At 29.9% G+C, this 21,028-nt stretch overlaps 1 protein-coding gene across 5 annotated transcripts in view; it reads left to right on the plus strand.

Annotated features, from left to right (window-relative positions):
• Adcy2 (adenylate cyclase type 2 Ac76E) overlaps positions 1–21,028 on the plus strand; it is a 41,077-nt gene that overhangs the window by 16,284 nt on the left and 3,765 nt on the right. For 4 of the 5 annotated variants that reach the window (XM_083047430.1, XM_083047426.1, XM_083047428.1 and 1 more), the window contains exons 3-13: positions 2,493–2,659; positions 3,666–4,001; positions 4,363–4,557; positions 6,103–6,209; positions 7,066–7,177; positions 14,326–14,453; positions 17,948–18,106; positions 18,614–18,746; positions 20,104–20,174; positions 20,539–20,644; positions 20,721–20,779. In XM_083047430.1, the coding sequence (XP_082903556.1) occupies positions 2,493–2,659; positions 3,666–4,001; positions 4,363–4,557; positions 6,103–6,209; positions 7,066–7,177; positions 14,326–14,453; positions 17,948–18,106; positions 18,614–18,746; positions 20,104–20,174; positions 20,539–20,644; positions 20,721–20,779 (1,573 nt within the window). The remainder of the gene's footprint in view (positions 1–2,492; positions 2,660–3,665; positions 4,002–4,362; positions 4,558–6,102; positions 6,210–7,065; positions 7,178–14,325; positions 14,454–17,947; positions 18,107–18,613; positions 18,747–20,103; positions 20,175–20,538; positions 20,645–20,720; positions 20,780–21,028) is intronic. The other variant, XM_083047429.1, reaches the window with a different exon arrangement.

Below are 21,028 nucleotides of genomic sequence, written 5' to 3' on the forward strand. Positions count from 1 at the left end.
TAAATATATTTTTTATACGAATATTTGTGTGAACATGATTGATATTTATATATAATTTATAGATCAAATTTGAGAATTTTTCCAAAATACACTCTATGAAATTTTATATATTGTAATAAAAATATAAATGCTACGAAAGCAAACATAAATTCTGGCATATCGCAGAGATACTTTGCCATTTACACTAGTCGATTTTCTAGACAAGTTCGCCAGATAGTTGACATTCTCGAAATATCCTCTTCTCACGCATATCGTTCACGTATCGGGTTTCTATCGGGAAGAATTATCGATGGGACATTACCATATTGAAGCTTCGAGAGTCACGAACTTGAAAACGATCCGATAGTGGCTTAATCAATCCTCTTTTTGTCCTATGCTGAAGCAGAATAAAATCTACCAACAGAAAATTGTAGCGCATGATAAAAATATTAGATTCTTTATGAAAACGGTAAAAGACGAAGAAAAAACGTTTTGCGAGAGAAGTAAGAAATGCGAGAGAATATTCGGTTTGCTCTTATATAATTCGACACGTACTTATCGGAATGCATAACGTCAATTACATGTTTTATTATCCGTTTCAAATGTCATAAATACTATAAATAAAATCTTATTACTTTTTTACAATGTAATAAATATACTATTTAAAATTAGTCTTAAACAGTTAAAATATTTAGAGTTCGTGCAAACTCGGCAGTATATATCTCTCTCTTTCACTAAAATATTTAAAAATATATAATAATAAAAATAAAATTATATAATTATTTAAAAATTAAATAAAATTATATTAATTATCTTTATAAAATCGTTTTACAAAATATATTAACCCTATTTAACTTACATTTTGTTGCGTTTAGTCATTGAGATCGGATAAAGATAAATTTTTACATTACATTTCCACGTAATATTGAGAATTATGTTCCATCTTCGTTTACGATCCTAAAACTTTATCTTTATCTCTTCCATCTAGTTGTGATTAAAGAATGAGAATATAAATTATTAATCAGTTTAATTAAGTTTGTGTTCACTCTACTTTTTTACGCTATGTATTGATCTTAATCTTTTCTCTCTCTACTCGTCTTTTAAACCGCCCAATTAACCTTTATGCCATCATCGTCGGTACGACGAAAAAGGTTTGGTTGTTAAAGCGCAATAACTTTATAATTTTTTGCTGCAAGAACCTTGACAACCTTTAACAAAAATTGTGAAAAAAAATTCATTTTTTTATATACATATATGAAAATTATTATTTAACGTAATATGTCGATTATAAAACATAACAATAATGTATATTATAAATCCTTCTTTTTAATTTGGAATATTAAAAACATACTACGTAATATAGTAATAAAATATATATATACATATACATATATAATATTGAATATATGTATAATCCGTTATACGCACGTGTATAATATAGCACATATAAATTGAAATGTTAAGGTATTACGAGGCAATATATGCACACTAAAGAACATTTTTACAATCTGACTTAAATTTCATTACTGCATAATTAATTAAATATTATTATACTTATGTATTATGTATATATATATATATATATATATATATATATATATATATATATATACAGTATATAATACCAGAGATGCTCGCATATATATATATAATAATAATTGAGAGGCCAATCGTATAAATATGACTACAATATATCATAACTACGACAAATTTCGCTCGTATTTAGATTAAATAATTAAGCCTGACTATGATTGAAGTTCTCACAATGCAACGTTATGTAACTGTATACAGTGTTTAATTACAACACTAAGCATCAACCATCGTGATATGAAAGCCCTTCCAAAACAGAAGTCAGATATATTAAGTCAGTAATTCCCTGTTGGATTATGTCTGAAACACGCTGTTAGACTTTATTGTGTGTGCCTCACATATGTATGTTGCAAGCAAGCATATCTCTAAGCTACCAATGCTGTAAATATTAATTAAGATTTTTGCGCGATTATACACACACAATATTCCTCTCCATAAATTTATTATTACATTACACTATTAATTGTACTACTACTGAAAAGAGACATATATAATGTTTAAGAAAAATACATATATATATATATATATATAAATATATATATATATATATATTTAGACTTATCTCACATGAAAAATGAAAAGTCTCTGCAATATATAGTATTTGAATTTATTTTATTATTTATTATTTAAGTATGCTTTTTTTCAATGAATTAAATATTTTCAAGAATTATTTCTATTATTACCTCGCGATATGACAAATATAACATTATGTTAAAATCGAACATGTATGTATCCTTTATTCATCTTCTTGTCACGAGTATCCGAGAAATATCTCTTTGCGATAACTATTAAGTATATGTAACGTATTCTGAATTTCTGAAATTTTTTTTCACATTCCACGAATTCCTTTTTATACACGTTTCTTTCACATACGCAATATATGAATGCAACAAAGTTAACATAGGGATGCAATTTTTTTTCAGAGAGTCTCGGCGACACTACAAGCGACGATGCTGGCGTTAAGGAACTTCAGGAGCTTCGCGACAAATACGAGGGAAACCTGACAGCGTCTCTTTACACGGGGACACTTTGTGTCGCCGCAATTGCTTCGCTAGTCGCTCTAGGTGCTCTATGTATCACCGATTATCCTGTAAGTACTATTCATATAATCCTCCATTCCATTATAAAAAATTAAAAAACATTATATATTTATTTTTTAACGTTTTGATCAAACAACAATTATTATTTTAAATTGTCAGTAAGAAAAATTTGTCTAAAAAATAAAATTTTGTTATATAATTTTTATATTTTCCTTGATAAAAACTCTAAAATGAAAAAAAATAGAATTTAATCTTCATGTCGTTTTTATATGTTTAATTTATTAATCGAAGAAAATATAAAATATAAATTATTCCACATATTTACTTCATTTACTTTTACCTTACTATCTCGTCTTACTATTTCGTAATTAACCATTATTTTCAAAAATCAATGCTCGTGCAAAGTGAAATGTTCAAGTTATTCTAAATTAAAACATCATTATCTTTCAAGAGTAGAAATTAGAAGATGACGAGATCGAAGCCGTAATTAAATTTCAATTAAAACTTCATCTCTAGCGCTCTCCTTTGTAAGGATCGATACCAGTCCAAAATGCCTCTCGGTACTGTACATACGTATTCTTCGCGAATCAGTTAACAAGATATATCCCGAGATTGAACCGCAGGGCGTTTGTTAGCGGAGCCCAAGAAATTAATATTGATATCGGTGATGCGAAGGCGACACGAGAAGCTTTTCGAGCCGATGGATTCGCCAAGAATATACAAAACACTGTGCATTAAGATTGGATCCAGAAATGAGCAATCCTTCCGCATTAGCGATTCGCGAAAAAAACGTACAAGGAAATTAATAACGTGATTTATCTCAGATCGAAAAAGTTTCTCTCGCATTATTTCTCTCGACATAAAGAAATAACACACAAGTCGACGAGACAAATTTGTTTCGAGACACCGGATGACATAAAATTTAATGAAAACTCTGAATTGTAAATAAGTAAGTCCTGACAGTCTTTGCGGGATTAAGTTGATGAAATATATCGAAGTAAATATCGAAGATATGATCATAGAGAACTGATCTCGCGCTTCGAAAATATTTTTCAGAAGCTGTTGCACGTGATCGATCTTGTACCTGTATCAACATTGACGACCATGCTCATCGTATCCTTGACACTTTTAGTGATCACGCAATTATCCTCGACTATGACCTCCAAACGGTCCAGGATTTTAATAGGTTTAACATCCTCCATCATACTCGGTCTAGGAATTCTAATATTAAGAGGTGTTCTGCCCTTGTTCGCCTGCATCCTGTCAATAATCGCCATTCTGCCTAAAATGAGGTGGCATGTATCGCTCATCATCGGCTGTATCCTGGCTCTCACGCATGTTTCGAGAAGATTTATCTTTGAGGATCTCTCGAGCTATTATAATGTAATTCAGGTAAATATAGCTGAAATTTCTGTAATCTTTTTTTTTTTAATCAATCTCTATACATTGCGTATATAATAAATCATACAATAGGAAATTAATATAAAGGATTTATTAAAATCCGCTTTATTTAATAAAATGCTTTAATTAATAAAGTGACATGTTATTAGACATATCTATATCGCGAAAATTAGTATATAAAGCAAAATTTTTAGAAACGCGTTCTGATGTTATGCTACAGCAATACAGCAAACATTATAAAATATATATTTATCAGTATATTTTAGAATTTATTAAAAATTAAAGCTTTCAAGTATATACTTTAATCGACACATACGAATCAGGCATTTTGGAGAAACGTTCTTTTCGACAGATCGTTGTGGAGATCGTGTTTCTCCTGGCTGCTATCCTCGCAGGTATGTATTATAGAATCCTGACGGCGACGGCTCATCGAAAAACTTTCTCAGGAACAAAGACGGTGATTGAGTCACGAATCAAGTTAGAATGCGAGAGGGAACAGCAGGAACAATTATTGCTGAGCGTTATTCCTGCCTACATCGCGGCAGAGGTGAGCTATAAAAATGTATCGCACGAAATTATTCTGCGTGAATCTAATTAAAATCTGGATTATGGTTCATTACAGAACCACAAGCGATGAATTTTTCGCTGTGCGTGGAGATATATGCATAAAAACTTTTTTCCACTATCACGCGATCATCAATCGATTAATGTTTAATTAAATTTTAGCTTTTACGATATATTCGGCTTTTGACTGTATTTAATCACAAGATTAAATTAACGAAATCGCGCGCAAGATGAAATTTGCAAGTGTCTGCATCTCGCTAGAAGCAAGTAGTTTCTCTAATAGAAGAAGTAAAGAGTTAAAATTCTAAAACGCGATTGTCTTCGTCGTATTTTTGCGTATATTACGATCTGTGCGCGATCTTATGATGCAGATCGATTTAATAAAGATATCCCGCTGTATATAAATCAACTTTCGCGAAAAGTTCTTCAGCAAAAGTAATTAAAGATCGATGTAAAAGTTATATCTGTGAAATTAGATTCCGATTGGTAAGAGTCTCATTTGAAACGAAAGATGGAGAAGATATATGTTTTATAACGAAAGTTTTATGTCAGTTATATTTATGGGGGACGCGCGGAAGAGCAATCAGTCGAAAGGTCTTCCTCGTCTTCGTGTTAATTACATCTCCGGGAAGATACATTTATCCGTGCCCAAAAGGGCTCGAGAGTATATAACACGTTACATGTTACATAATATACATATGTACATCAGGGATAGTTTCAGGATGCGCTGATGGAATCCATCAATAAAACTCGACGAGCGTGTAAACGTTCCCCCTTTACGCAAATACTCAATGATCCTTTTCGTCACAGCGATGCCGAATTTCACACATTTTTAATACGATCCTTGTTATAGACCAAACTGCTACAATACACAATTTTACAAGTCAAATTAAATAGACAGATTTTTAGCGACTCTACGTATATATATATATATCTGCGACTATTTACAAAATCTTTATAGAAAAAAAACGTTCAAAAATAACTAGATGAAGAGATTATTCTCTAATAATATATTTTATAAATATTTAATATTTTTTAATTGCATATATTTCTTTACTTGCAACACTCTTACTATACATATATAAAGAAAATCCGATTGAGATATCGATTACTTTTAATAATACTTACCATGCGAAGCGGATTTGTTTATTAAAATCGATTGTAATTCAGATTCCAATTATTTTTTAATGTAATCATCGTTATACGGTATAACGATATTTACGTGTGACATGAATAATTTACGACTTTGAATGAATGATTTGCGTGTTAATCTATAAATTGAAGACTATGGGCATACATAATGTTTTGTCGATGAGGGATTGCATAATGCACAAATTTTCGATTCGGCACATCATAAATAGAAAGAAATATATAATCATCAGAAATATATAAATATTCAAATATGATGGCTGGTCAATTTAATTATTGCAAAGCTTTTACGCAACGATATATCTTCATAAAAAATTACAATATTTATATAGATGTTTTTATTAAAAAAAAAATATTAATACATAATATTTTATTGCAGGTAAAAAGGAGTATAATGCTAAAAATGGCGGATGCTTGTCAGGAAGCTAATAAGCATAAGCAAACCACGTTTCAAGAGATGTATGTACAGCGACATAATAATGTCAGGTACGTCATTAAAATTTATGGTTCATTTTCTTTGATTGTAATAAAACGGATTTCTATACCTATATTTTTTAAATTGATATAATCCGAAAATGTCATTCTTCTCTTTACAAATTCGAAATAAATAAATATTCAAATATATAAATCATAATATAGTTTTGATTCTGTAGAATCAACATAGAGAATTAACATTTAAATTTTAATTGTTTCTTGATATCTTTACTACGAGAATATTTCATTTATACAAATATCTGTTCGAATCGATCAACGAGAAAAGTAATGTTAAAAATAATGTAAAGTCATACTTCGCAAGGTCAAGAACAGAAATAATTTAATCAGTTTTTAATAAACGCGTATTTAGTTCTCTCGACGATTATATAGGTCGAAGATAATAAGGATATCGATTGCATCGAATTAAATGCACGCAGCATATGTCGCGTATCGCTTTTGATCGTTTCTCCTTTCATGCCTCGATCTAGTGATATCTGAATTTAAGTCACGTATACGCGATTGTGCAGCATCCGATTTAATCCATGTGTGCTTTAAACATCAAATGGTTCATCAAAGGCACTTTTTTTCAATATGCTTTTCTTGCTTTAAGATATTTTTTAGATGCTCTTAAGAGTAATCAGATAATATAAAATATACGATATTGAAAATTTTATTCGTTTCTCTGAAATATTTTCTTGAGAGAAATTTAATGTAACAATAAATTATTCTCTACAAATTTAAATTTAAACCTTTACATTAATATTCTTTGACTATAAAATATCACATTTCTTAAATATCTTCATATTTTGGTCAACTTTATTTATAAGATACAAGAGATATAATTTTTAAAAACCTTTTTGTTGCGTAGTATTCTTTATGCGGACATCGTCAACTTTACTCCTCTATCAGAGCAGCTCTCAGCTTCCGATCTTGTGAAAACTCTCAACGAGCTCTTCGGCAGGTTTGATCAAATAGCACAGGTAAGAGCACTAAATTAAATTAACTTATTTCATTTTCAATCAAATTTTTAGTTTAAGCAAAAATAAATTTTTTAATTTAATAAAACGCTTTTCTAATTGCATATAAAAATTTCATATAAAAAAGATGCATACAAAAAAAGTTTTATTATCAATATACATATTCTCATCTTACACTTCTCCGTTTTTATCAATACGTGTCTAGAATTGTTCGTATTATTTTAACGCGAGACGCACGTTTTCTCTCTCGATATTCGATCGAATCGATGAAGGGAGAGAAAGCCAAACTTCGTTACAACTAGATTTTTTGCTGGATATATTATCGTCGATATCGTCATCTATTAACTTAAGATTGACTAGGAATCCATTAATACAGGGAGTAAATAAAATATCTGAAACCTTTTACCCTCTTTACCAACAGACACGATATATGATCGTCTATAACTTGTGCAAAGAAAGACACAGAAAGTGTGTACTTTTAATTTGTACGAGAATAATATTCAAGCGTTTCGAATTTAATAAAATTCATTTAATTAATATTATTTCTCGAAATGCGCAAAGATTTTAATATAGTTTTAACGTAATAAAATTTCTTGTATTTTGGGAGAAATTTTTTAGTTTTAGTTAGAAGAAATCTTTCGTTTGCGTGTGTAATAATACATAATCGTTGAAAATTTTTGGTGGATTCAAAAAAAGATCTATTACATTAAATGCTGCAATTTGAAAAGTTATCCGATATTTATAAGCTTCATTTGCAGAATATTTTTATGATTTTAATTGGCGTGTTTACCTTTAACGATTCACACAGAAAATTTTTCAGCAGTGCAGACAAATTGAATTCTTCCGTCAATCTGTCTATACGGCTTTAAAACAGAGTTCCTCTTGACTAAATAAAAATTTCTCGGTTCACGACTCGACATAAATAAATCTCCATCAAAAAAGCATAAAATATATAAACTATTACAAATATACATACATACAAATACAGCAATTATTTGTTTTTTTGTTTTATTTATGCGCAATATATAATCGTACTTCAATTTTGCCATAATCCATTGTAGTGGATTTGGTTAAATGTGTTTGCTTTAATACGTTAAAAATTGCATCTTTCTCGGGCTTGTAAATTGCGCACATTATAACTCAGTATTTACAAAGAGCACAGTACTTTTTTTATATGTGAAAAGTGGCTACTAAAAAATTCTATTAAATTAAAATTTATTTTTATTTTTTCACAATTCTTTGCTCCCTCACATGTTTTATTGTGTAATTAACTCTAATTCATAATTTCTTACATCTTCCTAAAGTTTTAAGCCATAAATATGTATGTTTTATAATGCTTTTACAGTTTTAATTTCGTTGAGAAAATAAAAATTAAAAGATTAATTTCAATTCGAGATTTCTGAATTATTGAAAAAGTTTTGTTTGATGCATACAAATTGTAGTTCTCTCGTTGAATAACAAATGGCCAACGAATTGTAAAACGTATTCAAAGTAAAATATATTCAAATAAAGTGCCTTCTATTTTTTATTAGTGTGCAAATAATTCGAATTCCTAACGAATTGTATATTACGTTTTTGTGAAAACACACGATGAAGAAAATATATATATTTCATATAATATAATAGAAAATAATATGGAAATAGAGAGAAACGAAAAATCGAAAGAAATGTTTGCAATGCATTTTAAAATTTGCAATGGTAAAATTCCGCAAAAATAATAGATCATTTTGTTTAAAAAATAATAAACAAGATAATGTATACCGCGACGAAAGTTGCATTTTTTTATAAATATTGAATGTCGTTCAATCAAACCATGATAGAGCGATGAAGATGAAAAGTTTCTTTCATATATCTGCTGATTCTTGTTCGCAAAAATGTATGCAATTTGTTTCTCGCTAACGGCTATCTTCCATCTTCTTTTTTCTAAACTATGATATTGATTTTGCTTCGCGAAAACTTTATCTACATAAAACATTGAATGTGTAGAGTATAATAAATGTAGCATCAAACAAAATATACTTAATAATAAATATAAAAATTGAGGATAAAATTTTCATAATACCACGTGATATACATGTTTTCTGGCTTTAATAAAAAACGGCGGTTTATTAACATGTAAAACTTAATTAGTGTCATGCATAAAAAATTAACTACGCGCGAAAGAGGAATTCCGCATTTTAATGGGATAATTTGAATCCAATAAAAATGTCAGAGAAACATATTTTATGCTGTTTTGGGGATTTTCCGCAGACCGCAAAGAGACAGGAGCTTATTGTTAGACTAATAAACTTGCAGCCTAATAAAGCTATGAAAGGAGACAGAATGTATAGTATTGCTCTTTCATAATCGGGATGCCGCTTGCATTCTTTCTCTTGGCAAAGAGAAAGCATGGAGTTTCATGTCATGCTACATTAGCACGGAAAATTGCTTTCGAAATGACAATGAAACATGATAGTAAACAATATTCTCGAGTTTTCGAGGAAGCAATGCTTTATTAGCACCTTAAGAAAAAAATTTAACACCTCTCATTCTTGAAATAAAAAAGAATATCTTTGCACTCTTAACGAAACTGCAACTTTCCCTTTTTAGAGGAATGTAAAGAAGAATGTAAATTACGAAATGTGTCGAAATATTCAATTTCGTGTAACAGTACAGATTTACTTGAAAAAAATAATATATTCAATAATTATTTCCATATTTTATTACCTATATCTTGGTTATATCAGTTTGTGTTTTATTTATTAGTTTCCATCGCGTTTTTTTCAGAATTTTTAAACCTATTTGCAATCAAGTCATAACTGCGAACGTTATACACACAACTTGTATCGGAGCTAATATTGATGAACAAATACACAACGCGCATTTCCGGTGCTGAAGGGATTGCATCCGCGGACGAGCGGATTTTTAAAAAGCTCGAGCTTTCATTTATTTTTCAATTCTCTTCCATGACCGCAACATTGTCGTTATCAATCAGTAGCGTTATCGATCACGCAATTTTTTCGTAATTGTTATTTATAAAGCCGAACGTTTGGTCGGAGGAACGAGAGCTATCTACCTTATAGCTAGGAGCTTAGTTAGCGAAACGAGAAACGTTCTAGCTGGCTAGGAACTTGCTAAATCTCGCACACTGAGGGCTACATTGCAAGCGCCCAAAGTCTCCGGGGCTCTTTACGGGATCGCATAACTCGCTTTTATAACAGCCGGAAGGACTTACGACGTCACACCCGGGCGCGGCATGAATCCAAGTGTTACACGCTGGTCCACCGCAGATAGCTGTATAACCGGTGCGCGTGTCGTTCCGCAGATCGTCTTTCCTACATTTCCGAGCTTACGAATGTCGTTTCGAGCTGACCGAGCAAAAAGACCGAACGACTGACACGTGCGGTTTGAGTCGTTTGGTTTGATTGTCTCCAATAACTATTGTATTTTTGCGATTTACCGCCTTTACATTTTGCAGTTTCGATAAGATTTCATCCCGGTAAAAAATTTTTTATATATAATCATATATATAACAATTGAAATATGTAAAATTCTATATAAGTTATGTATAATTATATATAATTTTATATGACTTATTATATAATAATTATATATAATTATATAAGTCGTATAAAATTATATATAATTATATATAACTTATACAGAATTTTATATATTTCAATATAATTTTATATTGTTATATATGATTATATATAAAAAATTTTTACCGGGATATAAACAGGGATAAATATTGCCGCATGTTTCAAAGAGAGAGAAGCACGTAAAAAACAGAGTTAATTTTGATACAAGTTCTAACTAAGCTAAAATTAATAAAAAATTATATTTCAAATTCTGATTTAGTAAAATTATTTTTAGAATGTTAATATAAAAATTTAAACGCGATTTAAAAGATTTCACATTGTTATTCGAAAGCAATGAAAAATTTGGCTTCCTGCCAAACTAGAACTATTATACTTTATTACACTCTATAAAAAAGCTAAGAATATCGAATTTTTATTTTAACAATCAATTTTATCGAGTTTGCACAAATTTTCAGAATTCTATAAAGATCCGTCATCAAACTTTTCACGCGTCAAATTTTTATCAATTATTAAATATTAAAGTTTTTAAACATACTTGAGAGAAAGATTAAACTCCGATATATTGCAGGAAGTGTGCGATCGCGAATATCTTCGCGAAATATCAACAAATCCGCGTATAATATTGTTTATTATGACTGGGAATGGGTAAAGAACAGACTTCCAGATGGTCATCGTAATAACGGTGAAAATGTGGCAAAGGCATGCGGATCGATGACGGAATTATGCTGTGGGTAAATTCCGCGTCTTAGAGAATCCCACTGGACGTTCGCGTTGTATTAGTCACAGCTGTCCTCGAAAAGACGGTGGTTATTTCCATAATTTTCCGATCGGCGGAAAACCACGATGACGAAATTTTCCGAATTCAATTTCCTACGTCTTGCCGGCTAAACTGGAATTTATCGATGTTGATTTCAGACTCGGATGCGTACGACGTAATCTTCTGCAGCTCGTAACTTCTTGTTTCTTGAATCGTCTATAAATCGCAATTCGTGAGCAATAAATTATTTCACGATGTAGAAATTACGGGATAATCTCGTTAAAAAAAAAAGCAGTCGAATTTTCGAATAAAATCATGTGCTAAAGTATTGCAATTTTCAATAAAATAAATGTAAAAAATAAGCTTTAAATAAATCTATAAATAAATAAAATAAAAGTAATAAAAAGAAAACTGTTTTCCAAAATTAATTTTTAATTTTTAATTTTCGCAATTTATATTAGAATAAAAAAAAATTACTCGCGTTTAATTAAAATATTTACATTGAAACAACACACATGTAAATTTTGATTGAATTAAATAAAATACTGCATCAAACGAATTAATAGTAGAAAAACATTATCAAAATTTGAAATTACCATTCTAAAAATTTAATTCTTGTGAAATCAAATATAAAAGCAATTATACACAAACATTTTTATTGCAAACATACTTTTGTGAAAAAAAAGGAAAAAATTTATTTGCAACATACATTTCGCGAAATTAAACGAGAGTTTCACGGTCGTATAAGTCTATACGACCGTCGTATAAGTCTATACATACTTTTTTAAACATCGTTTTAAATAAATAATCAAGTTCTATTGAAAAAAGGGTATTCCTAAATAGTTATCTTTCATCATAGAATTAAATAAAATGGTATTATCGTTTAATTATATCAATAAATATTGACTATCGTAAAATGTGCCAAATATTTGCTGCATTCATAATTTACATGATATTAGATAGTAATGATAAAACACGATGAAGGAAATCAGAAATGGAAGATATCTAAAAGCTATTTTACACTCTTTTTCTTTCGTTTTCTTTCCAATGTAACGACAATAAGAAATAGCAATGTGCCTCGCAATTTGTATAATAATCGTGGATTTTGATATTTTGTTCGATAACATTTCATTGAATCTCATGGTTGATAAAATCAGACTAAATAAGAGAAGGGGAAAGAATAGATAGGAGTAGAGAGAGATTACGCGTAAATATAGGTGAATGAAACAGTGGGGTGGAAAATTTCTTAGAGCTTTAAATCGATTACACACACACACAATGGTAAATAATATTAGAAACGAAAAATCTTTCAAAATTCTTTCTTACGATTTTATATTTTAATTCCATGTTTTATTAATATCTATTATAAAAAAAAATAAACTTCACAAAATATTATCACGGGATAAGCTTTATTTATTTTTGCATCTTTTAATATAATATTCAAACAATATCTTCCCACACTAATTGGATTGTATCTAAATACAAAATATTGGATTTAAACTAAAGAGTCTTTTCCTGATTTTTTATGTTTAATGCCATCTTAGATGATGGACACGGGACTCTTCTTAGATTGAACTTCAACTCATGGATATTATAGATCCGAATTAGATCGGATCATAGTTTAACCGGTCCAGATTGGATCGAGTTCAGGTCAGATTCAAGATAGACAGCAAATCGGGCGTGACGCGACGCTAGCCAAACAAAATTCCAAACTTTATTCTCGATATTCTGAATCCTGCGAGGCTATTTTGCCACAATACGAAGCACGACATATTTTATATAGAGCTTTTTCCGAACGGATACTGGCTCCCAACTTTTCGCATTCGTCCCTTCCTTGCCGTTCGAAACTCGATTGTGTTCGGGAAAACGTGGGCTATTCATCTCGCGACACGCCGAGCTGCAATGTCGCAGATGGAAAAACTTTATTCCATTTATATGGATGGAATTTATACGTGGGGCTATCGTGTAGCTTCATCGGGAATGCTTCTGTTCATTTTCCGCCTTTTACGATCGTATTTACCTACCTACGCAAGCAAATCGCCGCAGGGATACTCCTTGGTCTACCTTCGATAAAGAAAAGAGAACGACTATCCTCTGGAGTCTGGAGGAATAGAGACTCTCTCAAAGAGACAATTAATTAACAAGTTCTATATAGTCATTACGTTCTCGTAATGAATAGCTTTTACGGTGAAAATGAACATTTTTGTAACGAAACACGGATTTGCGGTAGAATGAAGAAATTCGCTAGAGCATAATAATATAAATTATTACACAAAACGTTAATTAAATTGACAGTGAAATGCTAATTAAACAGATATTGTAGTTCATAAAAACCATCAGTATTATGAAGAGGAAAATTTATAAATCATTTCAAAACATTTATAATATATATAAATGCAAATGAATAAATTATATAAATAAATATTATTTTCGAAAATTACCTTAAGTCTCTGATTCTATAATTGAAATACGAAGACTTATGGCTTTTGTTTTGTCCGCATTTTGCTGTTGTTAGCTAAAAATTATTAGAACATGAATATTTATGTGGAATTATTATCGTCGTATCTTATACAATACAATAAAACTTTTATATTGAATAGAATGTAAAAATTTTGTATGCATCTGATAAACAAATGCAAACAGATTATTCCGACAATTATTAAAAAATTAATTATTATATTTAAACAGTATATTATTTTTGTTTAATTCTCTGCTTTAAATTTACCGCTTCTAGTAATAGTCTAGATGCGAGTTAAATTTTTGTATAATTTTTGAGACATATATTAAATGATAAATTAATTTACGATTTTTAGGACAATCAGTGCATGAGAATCAAGATTTTGGGCGATTGTTATTATTGTGTCTCCGGACTTCCGGTTTCCCGTCCGAATCATGCTTACAATTGCGTGAACATGGGGCTGCAAATGATTGATGCTATCAGGTGAGAGTAAAATAAAATACAGCAGAGAATTAAAGCATGTTACTAACGAGCGACAGTTCGTTACGTACACTTTTCTCTGTTAATTTTTTTTTTTTTTTAATTGTTGCCCGAAGCAGAATAATGTGAAAAAAACGTGGAAAATAATTGCAATATTCTATATTTCTGTAGAAGAAATTACAAAATTTTTCCTATGAAGAACATGGAATGTTACGATGTTACATCGATGTGGCGTCCTTCTTTCTTTATACATTTCTCTTGTATAATACAAATAATTATTATATTAGAAAAAATGTTTAAGTTTGCAATAGTTCTCTCTCTTACTATTAAATTATATATATTTATTATTAATTATTATTAATAATTCCAGAGTAACTTGAAATTTTTTAAGGGAAAATGTATTTTCTTAATTACTTAATTGTTTATTCTTTGACAAATATTATACATGTAATCTATGTACATATTTACGGAAAGTATTTAATTTTATTATTGAAACATATAGAGATAAAACAATTAAATTTTATAATATACATAATATTTATTCTCAAGATTTAGAGTAATTTTCTGATATCATTTTACTTTCGTAGGAAAATAATTAAAACATTAAGTAAAATGTGCATTAGTCGGTTTATGCAGTTTATTATTATATAATTGTAACTATTTGTACTCCTTGTCAATAATAGTTGATATCTCAACGCTCTATATCTCTATAATATAGTTAATCGCATATTGCGCTTTATTAATTATACACTTGTGGTTTGCCGACGGCGTTGTTCGCAAATCGAAATGCGATCATTTAGCACGCAGTTCCGATTATATGATTGATATAATGTCGCTTAGTTACGTATGCATTAATTATGGAACAGAGCGGATCTAAGGACCGCTGTTCTCTCCTCCTGTCTCTCTTTTTCTTTTTTCTGTCTTTTCATTATCCTTCATAATTTTAATAGCTTATTCATTTTTAAGAGTTCTTGCATTTTCTTCTAATTGGTGCTATTGGATATTTGATGTCTAATTATATTTTAATAACAAGCTCTAGAGTGCAGCAAATCAGAAATTCTTTAAATTATAATTTTTTGAATTGGCATTAAATCATCTTGGAGTATATGATTTATATATAGTTAATATAAACATACAGTAATCACTATATATTTATAATAATTAGAAATTAATATATTTTTCGCCAGATATATCGCGACGCGCAATTAAGAAATTCCTTTGAAATCAATAATTAATTGATGATAGACACACACACACACAATATGGTATGGAAAGAATTTTATGAAAATTTCTCTGATTAATATTTATCACAATAAACATAATAATATCTACACGTTAAAATATAAAATATGTTTGAGTAATTTTACCATGCAGTTTAGTAAAATTAATCAAACATGTTTTATATTTTATTGTGATAGATATTATTATTTTTATTGTGATAAATATTAATCAGATAAATTCTCATAAAATTCTTTCTATACCATATTGTCCCGCGATTAATAGTAAATTCTAAGAGAAAATTATCTCTGTGTTTTTAAATATACATATATTTGTATATACATATATCTCTCTTTCTATATATATATAATATATTTTTATTTCCTCATTTCATTTAATCTAACCGAATATAATTACGCGCGCGAAGTGAAGTTATATTATTCTTTGATAATAAAATCTCAAAAATTGCAACGCATGCATAAAAATATATTAATTAATTAAGCAATGCATACAAATATAATATTTAAATCTTTAACAGGGAACAAAAAATAGGATTTTCTAAAGAATCTTTTGAAATCAAAATATATCTGCGCTTTCATTAGACTCACGCATCTAATACACATCCACTACGCTGCACGTGTCGCGTAAGACTAGACTAGACTGGACTGACCGCAAGACGCTGAGCTTGAGCGAGCAGAGCGAGCAGCGGTGTCCGTGTCGCCACCTGACGGTGATACCTAACTTCACAGCCAAGAGTGAACCGGACCCGGCGAAACATCTCTCTCTTTTTATCCCTTCCATTAGACTAACGCGTCCCATACGTTTACCACGCTGCACGTCTCGCGAGAGACTAATCCCCACCAACGACCACAAGACTCTGCGCAGCGGTGTCGCCAACTAACAGCGCAAGCCAACTTCACAGCCAAGAATGAATCGGGTCCGACGAAAACATCTCTCTCTTTCTATCCTCTCTATTAGATTAACGCATCCCACACGTCCATCACGTTGCGCGTCTCGCGCAAGACTGATTCTCGTGCGAGATATCTCGATCGCGAGACTGGTGATCAGTGATCAGTCTCGCGCGAGACGCGCAGCGTACTAGATGTATGGATATGTGTGAGTCTAATGAAAGCGTAGGTATTTTGGTCAAAAAATTCCTGTAGAAAATTCTATTTTGTTCGCATTTTCTGTTAAAGATTTAAATATAGTATTTTTATGCATTGCATAATTAATTAATATATTTTCTTTATGCATTGATTGCAATAATAATTTTTATGCTTGCGTTGCAATTTTTAAGATTTTATTATCAAAGAATAATATAATAACTTCGCTTCGCGCGCGTAATTAGTAATTATATTCGGTTAGGATTAAACGAAAGGAGAAAAAATGTATATATACATATATACACAGGATGTTTATCAGGAAGAATATGGTCAGCATTCTAAGACATGATTATATACATATTATTTTAAGCAAGAAAGTTTATATAAACATGTGTCCTATTCTGGTTAGAAAGATACAACATATTCAGTTTTAAGAACGAATACATTCATTAACTTATTAGAACTAAATTCTATGAAATACAAAAATTTAATATAATTGTTTCATAGCATTTGGTTCTACTAAGTTAATAAATGTATTCGTTCTTAAACTTGAACGCGTTGTATCTTTATAACCGTCCAGAATAAGACACATGTTTATATAAACTTTTTTGCTTAAAATGTGTACAATCAAGTACTGGAATGCTAACCATTTCCTCCATTTCCTCCTGAAACGCCCTGTATCATTTATATATATATACATTTATGTACACATTTATATATATATACATTTATGTACTCATTTATATATATATATACATTTATGTACACATTTATATATATATATACATTTATGTACACATTTATATATATATATATATATATATATATATATATACATTTATGTACACATTTATTTAATTAATATACACGATTAATATTTTTGACAGTTGTCAGCTGATTTCTGTCAAAAAATATTAATCAAATTTAAACAAACTTTATATAAAATATCATTCTTTTTTATATAAAATCGAAGAATAGCGCGCGCTTGTGTTGTTCTAGTATAACTAAAAAGAGCTGGAGACTTATATTTTTATTTATTTTTTAAATATTTCTGAACGCGAGTCGCGTATTAAATAAACAAAACACGTGTTCAGAAAATCGTCGAATTTAATCGGAGAAGTGAGCAATAAGTTCAGGACGAAGCGGTATTCGCGAATTATATCTCTTCGCACGTAGATTTGTACGCGAGGCCACCGGTTTCAACGTCGACATGAGGATAGGGATTCACACGGGAAACGTGCTGTGCGGAGTTCTCGGGCTGCGGAAATGGCAATTCGACGTCTGGAGCGACGACGTGACCCTGGCTAATCACATGGAGAGCGGCGGTCTGCCTGGGTAAGACGATTTATCGCTATCGTGCACTTCTCGACCTGTTATTATCCTCCACCTGTACTGCATTTCGATGAAATTTATGCATACTGCTATGCACAAAGCGGAGCATTTAACGTTGGCATTAGGGATATTTTTCTTAAGCACTTTTGAAAACGGAGTTTCTTCATCAGAAGTCGTGCATTATTGGGAAATAACTCTAAATAATTTTATTAATTTATGAGTTTTTTCTTCTCTATTTGATTTTTTTTGCTAGAGACATAAAGCACCGAAATTGCACATTAAAAATATATTTTATTATATGTATATAAAAATAATGATTAGATGAGATTATCTTCAAATTATCGTAGTAATTTATAATAAGGCTATATAATTTTTTGATGCGTTGTATATATCAAAGATATTCTTGGTCAACGTTTTCTTTCATAAAATGGTGATTGATTATTATTTATAAATAATTGAAAAGTAATTATTATCTACATTATACTAAAAGCAATTTTTTTCAATCTTCAGGAAAGTGCATATAACGAAAGCTACTTTATTACAACTGGGCGATCGATTTGAGGTCGAACCAGGCAATGGAGGATCTCGGGAAAGTTATCTCGCTCAGCACAAAATAGAAACTTTTCTTATCGTGCCATCCAAGGTAAGAAAATCTATCATAGCTTGAAATACGTTTTCGAGTACCTTAATCCTTTTGCTGATTCTGTTTCTTAATTTATAATTAGAAATGTTTTTTAAATTTTGTTGCGTTTAATCCTTTACTTTACTAAAGACAGCATCGCCGAAAGTACACACGATCTATCCTCATTTTATTTGCTATAGCAGTACGTACTTTATCCTCGTCCGTGCGAACTAATTAATGACATTGAAGGCGGAAATTGAATTACAGGCGATTTATACTGCAGCAGTAGCACGATAATTTAAATTGTAAGATAGCAAATGCTTTTCGCGTCAAATAGATCTCGATGGCAATAATTAGAAATAGATATTAATAGACATTAATTTAAGATATTGTATATGTATTTTTTATTTTGCCAGATGAAATTATTGCAAAAATTATGCGGTTTAAATCGATCTTTTTGAATTTTATATATACATGTAAATAAAAATATTAAATAATTCTCATAAAATTCCAACAGAAAATTTGTATATAATTCAATATAGTTAGCTGCCACAATATATATATATAGTTCTTATAATATTATTAGAATTCTATAAACTTCCAACTCTCGAAAAATAATGCCATTCATTTCTTAATCGAAATACGCATGAAGACAATATCCGCAAGAATTATCTCGTTGAACGAATGGACGATTTTCGGATAATTTTCTTTATAAGAAAGAATAGAAAATCTCCGCGAACACCGGCGAATAAGCCATCACAAAGTGACGGCAAAGTTCACTTGTGAAGCGGAAAATTCAAGTAAATTGCCCGCATCTTATCTCTCTATATGAACGAAGTTTGGATCGTAATACTCCGTTTATCGCCTCGATAAATATCCCGGCGTGAGCTCGTTAAAAACTTGTTTAAAAGCTTGCTAAGTCTATCCGCGAATTTATTCGTGTCTTATCTGAGGATATTCCATTCTTCTGGGTAAAGAATTTCGCATAGATTTAAATTTTCCCTACAACGACGTCTCTAAAAAATTTATTTTATAATAACTGAAAGTTTTTATTGCAGAAACGCATTATTCACATTTATATTATTTTTAAGTGCAAAGATGCATTTGATAACAGAGACAATAATGATTAATTTCTGTTATTTAAAATTTATTCGTCATAGCAAGATCGTCTTAGCAAGATCTATATCCCATAGATGATTTTTTTATGGGAATAAAGATTTAATATTATTTAAAATATTTAAAAAAATGATATGTATATTATTTATATATTTATTTTTTTTAACGTACTTGCACTTTAAATGCGAGTGAAACGTAACATATTATTTCCTAATACAAAGAAGATGTAAATTTGCTTACAATTCTTGCTTTCTATATATAGAAGAATCGAGAGGAAAATGGAATGGAAAACGGTGGAAATCGTATACACGGACCTGGACCAATACCTTCCAGGTGTGTTTCGTCCTACAATTCCATTTGATTTGATTCTGTTAAAACCATAGTTTATGCAAAAATATCAACATTATAAGAACGATGTCGTAAGAGTAAAAACTTTGTTATTATTACGCTGTGTGGTTGATATATAGCAGACAAAAAACTGAAATATTTTTCACTATTTTTTTATTTATAATATATACGTATATCTCTTATTCAAATAATGGAAAAAAATATTCCATTATTTGAATATCGCAAATTACTAATACTATTAAATAATATTTTGTATAATTATAAAGAGTGAATAATATTAATATTATTTAAGATTTTTATTAATATAATATTAACGATATATGCGTATATATAATATATTTTATAATAGATCGAGGCCTAGTAGCAAAATGACAAAATATGTGGAATGTTGGGGTGCGGACAAGCCTTTTGCCAATATAGCAGAAGCAACATTAGCGAAAAATATTGGCCTAAGAGTAAGCTGTTATTTATTATTACATAAGTAGTTTTAATAAAGTAATTAAAAAATGCGCCACTTCTTTTTCTCGACAGAGCATCGCAATGATCGAATCGAATCTATTGGCGAACAATGCCAGCTGCTTTGATACGCAGTGAGTTACACATATTTTAATTGATTTATACGTCAGTATATCGAATCAAATTAGAATCATTAATTTGATATCGCGTATAATATGCGTTGATTTTAATATCGCAAGCACAATTAAATTTGGCCACTAATGATTAAATTTAATGATTCAAAATAACAATTATTTCTCTGCATTATGTCACTCTTCTCTCCGTTAAGTGTGATACACACATGAGATACACATATATATATAGCTGTTATTAATGTATTTCAA

This window comes from Prenolepis imparis, unplaced genomic scaffold (genome assembly GCF_030444845.1).
Source record: "Prenolepis imparis isolate NDT839.2.m4 unplaced genomic scaffold, iyPreImpa1.0 SCAF_10, whole genome shotgun sequence".
Taxonomy (NCBI): Eukaryota; Metazoa; Arthropoda; class Insecta; order Hymenoptera; family Formicidae; genus Prenolepis; species Prenolepis imparis.